Source organism: Zootermopsis nevadensis, unplaced genomic scaffold, assembly GCF_977971745.1.
Source record: "Zootermopsis nevadensis isolate Lab colony 2312 unplaced genomic scaffold, Znev_1.0 Znev_ptg000017l, whole genome shotgun sequence".
NCBI classification, from domain to species: domain Eukaryota; kingdom Metazoa; phylum Arthropoda; class Insecta; order Blattodea; family Termopsidae; genus Zootermopsis; species Zootermopsis nevadensis.
Window position 1 is genome coordinate 13,157,214 of NW_028259149.1, and position 10,861 is coordinate 13,168,074.

At 35.6% G+C, this 10,861-nt stretch overlaps 1 protein-coding gene across 1 annotated transcript; it reads left to right on the forward strand.

Moving 5' to 3' along the window:
- The first annotated feature begins 2,194 nt into the window (after positions 1 to 2,194).
- LOC110835908 (tetratricopeptide repeat protein 1) lies at positions 2,195 to 9,010 on the forward strand. Its single transcript, XM_022076607.2, has 5 exons — positions 2,195 to 2,756; positions 4,662 to 4,835; positions 5,642 to 5,827; positions 6,665 to 6,719; positions 8,600 to 9,010. Exons 1-5 carry the CDS (start codon positions 2,424 to 2,426, stop codon positions 8,722 to 8,724), a joined length of 873 nt encoding a protein of 290 aa, XP_021932299.1. The 5' UTR covers positions 2,195 to 2,423; the 3' UTR covers positions 8,725 to 9,010.
- Positions 9,011 to 10,861: the final 1,851 nt, after the last annotated feature.

Here is a 10,861-nt window from a genome sequence, read left to right on the forward strand (position 1 = left end):
TGAGTGATACACTGCTATGCTATATTATTCATAAGCAAGATAATTGACAGCTGTTGGTTGCACTGTAGCAAGGATTTCTATGTGATGAGATATAAACCAATCAGTGGTTTTCAGTCTACAGTTTATCATTACTCAGATGTAACAGCATGCTTTCCATGCTAATTTTAAGAACTGCACCTTATATAATCTTCTTTTTCTTTCTTTCTTTCTCTCATCTTTTACCCATAGGTGTCAAGGTTTTTTTTATTTATTCATTTTGATCTATTTGGACAATGGTAGGACTCATTGGATGAGTGATCAGCCCAACACAAGGCCTCTACCTATACAAACACAGAAAGATGCGGACAAACATCCATGCCTTTAGTGGGACTCAAACCCACGGTCCCAGTGGCCAGGCGCATGAGGTCCATGCCTCAGACCACGTGGCTACTGCGGCCGGCTATTATGTTCTTTTCTGTGATAAAAAATGTGACAAAATCAACTTTTCCAGTGTTAGTTCTGGTTGGTCTGTTTTGGGTTAGTCTGTTGTCCAAGTGTAACATGCCATATCAGTGTATCTTTAATTTGACATTATTTCCTACTAATTATTTATTTTTGTATTTTAAAATACATTTATTTGGCACAGTAGTTTTAAGTTTTGTCGAATATTTGTAATACCTCTATACCCGGCAACTTTCAAAGAATTTTCAGTGTGCAGTAAATTCTTTATTTATTTTTTAATTGCTTGATTGATATACACACACTGCATCAGCTTGAAACTGAATAATGCAGAAAATAATTATTGTATGATCATATGTTGAATTTGAACCATAGCAGTGACTGTTGTTATTAGGAAGACTGGTATTAGTTTGAGGTCAATGTTTCCAATTACACTCTACATTCATTTCATTTCACTTCACTAAATCATGTTGACAAACTACATGGAGTGATATTGTTCAAAAGCCCAGAAAATTAGTGTTTTCTGCATATTACTAATAGCAATCATCATACTCATCTTTTCTATTATTAGTCTTGTTAATACCAATTGTGGATGTTACAAACCAAGAGTCCTGCCATTTTAGAGATTTCTCTGGTCATGCACGAAAATCAGTGAACAGTGACACACCTTCCTATTTAGCTACCCAGTTTCCACTATATGATCTTACAGAAAACCCATTACTATGTGCTTGTGTGACTAACCTTGTAAAAGATGGGTCTCATTTTTAATGTACTACAGCAAGGAAAATTAAACCCTGCACACTGTTCTTTTCTTCTCATCATCAGGAAGTTGTTTGTACCGTTTCAGTTATTTTGTATGTATTCAAAGATTTTATATTGTCATCAGTAGGATCCTCCTGGGTTCTGTGTTGGGCATGGATCACTGTTACAGATTTTAGCACACATGCACTAAAATCCTCTTGGGTGATCAGGGTTAACCCTGATGATGGTAAAAGGGGTCTCTGAAACATTGGTTTTCAAGTAAACTTTGATGTGGCTGTTTACTTGCGAGGATTTTGGTGCACTCATCAGAAAAGCTTCAAAACTTACTGTTACACTGATGATTAGGTCATTTGAACTGGTGGTCAAAAACACTGAAACCAATAGAAAATAAAAATGGTAGTAAATGGGTATGCTTGTTGCAAGATAGCTCCAATCTTCATTGAGCATTAAAAATACTGTCTCAGCAGAGAATTGACTTTTCCTCGATAGGACGTCATGCCAAACACTGGCATATGAACATTGCCCAATTCTAAAAACTTTCCCACTGTTGTAGCAATCTGCATAGATGACACTCTGGATGTCACCAGTGAGTTGACTGCATTCCGTATTCACTATGAAATACGTAAAATCCAAAAACAGGCTTAACAAAAATGTTGGCCAATGCTTTCATACTGTGTATTAGAATGGATGTATCCTTGGAAGATGGGTCGAGGCAATTTTTCGCAAAGGCGGTAAATACGTTGGTGACCAACTAATGGTACTGGGAAGGAAGGGAAGCAATAGCGTACAAGCCGTCTTGCTCCTCCCTTTCCCTTGATGCTATGACGTTGATAATACAAGCATTTGTAATGGCGCCCAATGTAACTATGTGATTCGATAAATTAACATCGATCTATGTGAGAAACTATGGTTACAAATATGGTCGATTGTTTAGTCGCTGGTTACGCGTCGATTCTTGTTGCAAGAGATGTTCATGACCGTGTAGTAGTTTATTCTGTTTTTACTATTGGATGTTCTGAAATAACCAACTGCTAGTGAAAGTTGTACAGATAATATTTAATTTCCAAGTTTGTGTTCTTAAACGTGCACGAACAGCGAAGTTTAGGTTATTCTAAATTGCGTTGATTCACAATGTAAGGTTATGTTTCTCACTGTCTTTTGTCAAACATTTTTAATATTTCACCAGCTAGTGAAAAAATAATTTACAACAAATCAAACCAAGAATGGCAGAGAAATTGGTGTCACTGGATGATAATGAAACATGTAAACAGTACGTAATCCCTTCCAATGAAGAAATAATCAATGAATTGACCAAAGAACTAGACTGTGCAAATATTAAGTCTGCAGCAGAAAATGATGGTAATGTTAATAAATGCGACGGACGAAAATTAGATCATGAGGGCAATAATGTGGACAGTTCCGAGGAAGAGGTCACAGCTGGTGTTTTTGAGAATAAAGCCGACAACGAAGAAAATCATGTCAAAGTTGACGATGATTTCATTGACGAAGAAGCCTTGAAGGACCTTGAGATTACATACAGTGTGGAGGAGAAGGAGGTATATAATGTATTGATATGTATATTGGGGAATATGCTTAGAATACAGAGTAGCCATAAATCAAAACTTGTAATTTGCATTCCATGCTACAGCCCCAATCAGGCTGTCAGAATTAATACATATTTAGGCCAGAGCTGGATTTTACTCCACTCTTGCATAATTACTTAATGTATAGGTTTTGTATCTGTAGTGGAAAGCAGCAAGGTGGTGGAGGACATATTTTCATATCATATTTTGACATTTTTTTCATTGTATATGGTGCTTTGCTTTATAGGTTATTTGATTGTTTTTTGAACTGCTAGAACAAAATTAGACAGAGAGTAGATTTTTATATTATAGCATTTTTACTTTAAGCAACATTTTTATATAACATTGTGTATAGTGCAGTAACATTGGGCTGAAAATCCCATAGTCAGAAAATGTTAAATTATGAGGAGCAAAATGTATTCTATGTTCAGATAATATACTAAGCTTAAATAATAGTGTGGTTACTTCCACAGTAATTATGTCATTATACGAGGGTTACTTAAAAAGTCATGGCAACTAATTTTTTGGGGGCAAACACATTATATTGAAGAAAGTTCAAAATATACATATGAAAGGGCACGATATACTCCTCCGATTCGTGTAGTCAGATCAGGTAGTTGTGAATGGGTGTAGGTATAGTAGGCAAGCAAAAAGGCACATTACAGAATGACCGTTTCTTGTCAAGAATCTTTTATGATGTTGGAGATGGGAAGTACTGCACCATCTTCCATATTCACTTGACCTTTCATCATGTGACTATGACTTAATACCCAAATTGAAGCAGCCATTGCAAGGAAAACGCTTTCATACACGAGAGGACATTTCCAATGCAGTTCGGCGTGAGATGGCAAGATTTGGAGATGGTGAAGCCGATGGTATTCGCCATCTTCCTCGTCAATGGCAGAGACTACTTTGAAGGTTACTACTCTTAATGTAAGAATTCTGATTTAACTCACATTGAAGTTTTGAATTTTTTTAATCACAATTGAATTTTTTGAGGCTTAAAGAATGAAAAAAACGGTCATTCCATAATGTGCCTTTTCTCTTGCCTACTATACCTACACCCATTCACACCTGCCTGATCTGACTATGCCAATCGGAGGAATATATTGTGCCCTTTCATAAGTATATTTTGAACTTTCTTCAATATAACGTGTTTGCCCCCAAAAAATTAATTGCCATGACTTTTGAAGTAACCCTCGTATTATTTGATGTTGGAATAACTTCTTCTGTTGATATAGCATCAGTAAATAACCTGTAAATGAGCCATTATTTATGTATAATTGAGGTACTATGTAAAACTACCAGAAAGTGGTTAATCAGAGATTATTTAATCACTTCACAGAAAGTCATTTAGACCCCATTCAGATTTTGTGTAGTGACTGCCATTCTCATAGATATCAGTAGTCTGCTGATATAACAAGTTGCAGTCATATTACTGCAGTGCAATTGCTGTACCTGGAATGCCTTTGTTGCAGGTCCAAACACATGAAAACTGCATGATTAGCAGCCCTTGGTGTGACTACAGATCTAATTTTTTGTATAAGTTGAATTATAAGAACGGAGAATATGGGAAAGCATTGGTGATGATATTTATAGATTATAAAAATTGTTTGATAGGACACAGTCATCACCAAATGGACTGTGAGAGGAAGGGTGGTGGTAATATTTACCTCATCTTTCAAACATTGTGGAATTAGGTGTACTGTACATATTCTTAGATGAGAGATTTTCTGTTACAGGCTTTTCTTCTTGTAATCCAGGTTTCATTGTAGAATGTTACTGCATCACGGTATAAAATGTTACTATATTGCAACACAGTCCTTCTGTGTTGTATATCTTTTCATTGTTAACTTTGTGTGCATGGTTTTTTTAAAGAGATTGCAAAGGGAAGCAGAAACATGCAAGTCAAAAGGAAATGAACAGTTCAAGGCTGGTGACTACCAAGGATCAGCACAAAGCTACACATTGGCATTGAGGACATGCCCCTTAACTTTTGACAAAGATCGTGCAGTTATGTATTCAAATCGTGCTGCTGCCAAAGTGAAATTGGTAAATATTTTCTATCTTTTTTTCTCCCCAGTAACACATAATAGTGTCAATTGATAGTTAATCATCTTAGTGCTGTTTTCTGTTATTGTAGGTTTTATATAAGCCTGTCTTAATTAGCTGAACTAGTTTCATGGGTACACCATATTCCATGTGAATGGTGTATAATACTTTTTTCCTAAACAAATCTTAGGCTTTCTTGAAGGCTATAAATAGCTGATGTACTCTCCTTTTGTCTGCAATTTTTTCTCTAGTATCTGATGAATGCCAATATATCAGATCAATTATATGAGAATCCACATTTTATGTTTATACAATAAATCTGAATTCAGTGACTGATTGGGTTAAGTTAGGTTGGTTTAGCTTAACATATTTTAAGTATTGTGTAATAAGCATAAATGAAATAAAATTCTGCTGCTAGTGTGGCAGTAATTGGTATTGTGAGCATTTGTTAGTGTGGCACAAGTGCATCATCATAAAAGTGACTAAAACTATAATTTCACTATAAGTACAGTTTATTTTATTAATAATGGAAGGCCTATGTGTATGTACATATGCATATATGTCACCATAAAATAACTGCATTGTGTCCATAAAAAGGATTTATGGTTCTTGCACCAGTTATTTCCAAATTTTGCATGGTTTTGGAACTTCCATAATGTTTCACTGCTTATCCTCCATGCTTCTTTGAGGTGGATATTGTTTTGCATTTATTATAACTCTTCGGTTATTATTTAAAATTTTATTGGTCATTCTACTTGTATGGATATGATGGGAAATTATTGTATTAATGTGCTTCTAATGTTCAGGGTTTGAAACTGTCTGCTATTGAAGATTGTTCCAAGGCAGTTGAATTGAATCCTGCCTATTTGAAAGCATACTTCAGACGTGCACAGTTGTTAGAAGAGACAGAAAAACTAGATGAAGCTTTGGCTGATTATCAGAAAGTCCTTGAACTGGATCCACTCTATAGAGAAGCCTTATATGCAAGCAAGGTGAGTTATATCAAGACAAAATTATTTGATGTTTAAATTGTAGAACAGGTAGCCAATCCCTAAATTCTCCCTTGTTCTTGTACAAGGGTTTGTCCCCATAGCCATGTCTCATGATGGTCAATATAAGGTGCAGTTCATTAGTTTATGTTTTGATCCTTCTTTTGAAATGCTGTAATATATAGGAATATTTATGTGTATGTGTTTTTCTTATGCCTGCATGGTAATGAGAAAAATTGTATGTAATTGTGAGCTTCTCTGTTGAATTTTGATAAGATCTTATGTTATATGGGCTAGGATAGCTTTGTAGAGTGACCTGCTAAAAGCTAGATGATCAGAGTTCTATTTCCAGCATGGACAGGAATTTTTCTTTTCACTACCATGTCTGTACTGCCTCGTGGGCCCACCCAGTCATCTAACCAATTGGTACTAAGGTTTATTTTGTTTGAGTTAAACAGCTGGTGCTTACAGCTAGCCCACCATTCACCTCCATCTAGTGCCAAATTTAAGAACTTGTGGAGATTTAACGCTGTCTGTTCTTGCGTCTTCATGCCATGATGCTTATGCACAGTGGAAACTTTATCTTTATTTTGCATCTACTAGTATTTTCCATTGTAGCTTCAGTGTTGAGGTTAGCAGAGAATGGCTACTATGAATGAGTTTTTTTAAAAAAAATTCTTCAGACAATTTACATCCTGTATCCTTTCCAATTTGTTGTTTGCTATAACCTTGCCATTTAATGCTCTTAAACTTGTGCAGGGGACAAGGATCATTAAGTAGCCCAAGAAATGTTGTCACTGTGAGGTATTATTTGTCAATTTGAACAATTTTTTGTTGCAGAGATTGTCTGAACAGATACATGAGAGGAATGAACACATGAAAACAGAAATGTTAGGTAAGTTTCAAAGTCGACACCATATTTATTTGTCATAGTCAGTTAGTCCCAAACTGTGTTCTGCAGAATCCTTTGGTTTCTGTTTATGGTTTCCAGGAGATCCTTAAGTTTTACTGTGATCTCTAGCCCCAGTATGCTAAAATTGTAAATGTGAAAACTGTTTGCTTTAAATATAATAATGAATTGTCCATAAGTACCAGGAGATATACTCAAAGTACTTTGCTTTTTCCAGCAGTCTAAACAATCTTGGTTATTGAACTATTTACAGAGTCATCTGTCTATTATGCTGTGATTTACATTGTATTACTGTGATATTAACTAAGTAGATAAGCAAAGTTTACAACACTAATTTAATTTGAGCATTAGGTGTAGCAGAGATTTGAATGAAAACCCATTTACACTGGTTCAGTTTGTATCACTATTTCTATTAATATACACCACACCTAGATCAGAACTCTTACTTGTGTGCTTGTGTGTGGGCACGTGCTTACTTCTTTAACAAAGAATTCAAAATGACAGCATCTAGTCATATCATAGGTAGATCTGGCTTCAAGCTGTTTTTATGAGTGCTACCTATTGTAAGCATAAAAATAAACATGTAATTTTTTTTGGGGGGGGGGGGAGGGGGGGACATTTGTGTTCATATGTTTCATCTCTGAATCTGCTGTTATTTCAATTATCTCTGACATTGCAGACCTGCATCTGATTAGTGAGTCATATTTTATTCTGGAAAATAGCTTATCATAACAAATAATTGTTTTTGGATATAGTAGAGGCCATTAATATTTTAAATGTTTTTGATATGGTATACATTTAATTAAATCTATCCATGTATGTTATTTGTGATGATATATTTGTGTGTGCAATAAATAAATACCAAGGCCAGTGATGTATGTAAATTAGTAAAGTATTTGGAATACATGATTCCTTTCTTTCTTGTTTTAGCATGAGTATTTTGTATGGCTGAAATGAAGTGAACTCCCAATTTCCCAATTATCAATATACACGTTATTCAGTACGTTGATCATTCGTGCACAGTTCTGTGCGTGACATGTTTACTTAAACGATGACATGCGTGGACTAGGCTTTGAATCTCTGCACTGTACTGTCCACTTCAGAAGTGAGGAGGAGTGGCAGGATTGGGTGTGAAGAAGATATGGTTGAACAGCCATTTTTGTGCGTTTACAGTCAGTATTGGTTGTGGGGTGGGGAGGTTAACAGTTCTGGATCTTAAGTAAGATGGCTGAAAATTGTAAGGAAATTGTGCTGACAGTAAGACAAAAGCTCAATTTACTTGAAGAAGTTAACAACAGAGAGTCAGCGAAGATAAAGATTCCGGGGTAGGGATTGAGTGATTATGTCTGTGAATTGGTGCTATTGAGCTGAACTTCTCAGCGCTCTTGCCAATGAAGATGACAGCATAAATTATTGACATGCTGTGCTATCAGAAGTTTTGAAAATATTGATGAAAATAATGAGTGGCTACAGAGTGATGCATGTGAAGTGGGCTTCAAATGTGTGACAGACACAGACATTTTTAATACTTCTTTGTAACAGAAGAGAGAATGAGTGAGGCTGCAAGGAGGAGTCTGAACAGTTCACAAAGCAACTGATACTTACAAACTGTTTCTCAAATGTCATTTGTGTAAAAAGGATATGTAAAGCAATTTGTGTAGTTCTGTGAATGCACCATTTTTATTATTTCTGCATTTTCTAACATTTATTAGTTCACATAATTGGGAGTTCACTGTAGTCCCATTATTTAAAGAGTTTTTGAATCATTGTTGTATGGCAACAAAGTGTAAAGTTTGCACAGTACTTTAATTTGAAATTTGCTTTAGATATTAAAAGTGTTCACTTTTTTCCATTTTCTGTTTTAGCAAAGTTGAAGGACTTGGGTAATATGATATTACGTCCTTTTGGCCTCTCAACCAGCAACTTTCAAGTCACACAGGACCCAAATAGCGGAGGATATTCGGTTAATTTTCAACAGGCACCTCAGTAGAAGTTTATCATTTCATTACTCAAGAGTATTTATCTGTGAGTGAAGAAATATTATAATGATTACCATCCCAGGTTTTCTGTATGTTCATATTCAGTCTTTCACAAGAAGCAGTTACAGAATTGTAATTCAGTAAGAAAACTTATTTAAGAATTGCAACCAAAATTATATTAAGTATTTGATTTTATTAGTCTTACCAGCTGTCATGTTTCTGTTTATTTCTTTAAAACATAAGTTCTATGTGTACTATTTTATTTTTAAATACATATAAAAATATTTTGAAATCATATGCTAATAATATTTTAACTGTTTTCCTGTCCTGTTACAATTGTCCATTGATTTACATATTTCCGTAGGTGTCCATTTTCAGATCTACTAACTGCTTGTTCTGTAATTAAGGATATAACAAATTAGCAGCAGTTGTTTAAAGTATTTTATGGAAAAGAAGTCTTTAAAGAAGGTAAGGTAGCAATGTTGAATCTTTGAGGTGTACTATGAGTGGATATATTTAACGAAATCTCAACTTTTAACATCTTTTACTGTGTGGTCTGTATAACATTTCTTTCAATAACAAATTTGCTTCCGTAACAAATTAACATGAATACCAATGCAGGGTTAAACCTCATATAATGCATTTGGGTACACTGTACCAATCATGTTACGTGATTGGCGTTTCACATAACCCTTCAATAAAACTGGTGGTCGTGTTAAATGAATGATACCCAAATCACGTGATCGGAAGACCCTCGCGCAGTTCAGGTTTGTGATCGATACAACGTAACGTTTCCTGCGAACCCCGTGCTTTAATCATGTGCTGCCATCTGTGTTGACTTTTAAATATCATAGTTACAGGGGAAAACCAAACGTCAAATCCTAATAAAATAGAAATGCCGGATATGAATTTGTTCTTAGTGACTGAATGTGCATAAATGGCGTCCGATGTCCCCCCGTCATAACACAGTGTCTAATAGACGTTACGTTCCCATTGTATTAGACTAGTTTTCTCAAAATTTATCAGCCCACAGTCCTTGAATTGGGTCAGCAAACCGCTTGTGGCTACGGAAATATGAGTTTAGGAGATACGCCAAGGAGGACAATGCCGATTTTTTGTTATATTTTTATTGTGTAGCAATAAACAAAAAAAAATTGTGAGGAAGCCACTTGGAAGGCCGAGAGATGTATGAAAATTGGGGATGTATATGCTGTGAAGAAGGGAGGTGGATGAACTAGGTTAGAATCGTTTCCATCAGCGGGTTTTGTGTTAGCGACGTTGAAGTTTCGGGTTCTATTACCACGCCATTCAGATGTCGGCTTATAGGAGTGTGACGTACGTACTAGAGGTGAGTGGTAAGATTCACGATCAAGCTCCTGCTTTCAATTGGAAAGAGGCTGGGTGGATCCCATTGATGCGATGGAGAAATTTAATTTCCCCTAGAATCGAAACTGTCGCCCAGTCTCTGGCCAGTCGTTTTACTGGCAGTAATCGTATTTTCGCTGTGTAAATAAGTCAGTAAGTGGAACAGATTTTCGTCATGTTGAAAATCTGGTTTTGTAACATCCTGGCAATCTAGTAATTTCCTTCGTCCTGTTCAGAATTTTACGAGTTCATTAATGTCATATGCGATAAAGGGTAATACTTTTCTAAAATTTAAAATGATTTTCAACCTCCTCTGAAAAAAGGTAATAATATGCACGTTTTCAGTCTGTTGCTGTATCTTTGGTGTGCTTAAGTCGGCATTGCACCGTGAAATAATGACCTCCTTCCAAATCCTCACCACCATTCACGACGAAGTTTCTTTAGTGTATGAATTTTGCAGATGACAGCGTCCATCTGACTCGTCTATATTATCCTCATGTTTAATATCAAGTGTACAAAATGGTCACTTCACATGAGGTTCTTCAACCAAAGGTTAGTAAGAATTTATTGTTTTCTCTGTTCAAAATATTTGTCTAGTTCAGTGCATCCTCCTTTATTTAACTCTGTTATAAGTGTGTGTTTTATAATGACACTATCAAAAGTACGAAATTAGCTGGTCTTAGACAGGATAGGCGAAGGAAAAATCTTACGAGAAGAAGAGATATGATGGTGGAACACATTCTGAGGCACCCAGGATTGGTTAATTTGGTAATGGAAGGAACA

Excerpts from the sequence above, each read along its gene's own strand:
- LOC110835908 (XM_022076607.2), top strand. The coding sequence starts at position 2,424 with ATGGCAGAGAAATTGGTGTCACTGGATGATAATGAAACATGTAAACAG. Across the intron at positions 4,836-5,641 it reads CTGCTGCCAAAGTGAAATTG|GGTTTGAAACTGTCTGCTAT; the intron begins GTAAATATTTTC and ends TCTAATGTTCAG. Across the intron at positions 6,720-8,599 it reads CATGAAAACAGAAATGTTAG|CAAAGTTGAAGGACTTGGGT; the intron begins GTAAGTTTCAAA and ends TTTCTGTTTTAG.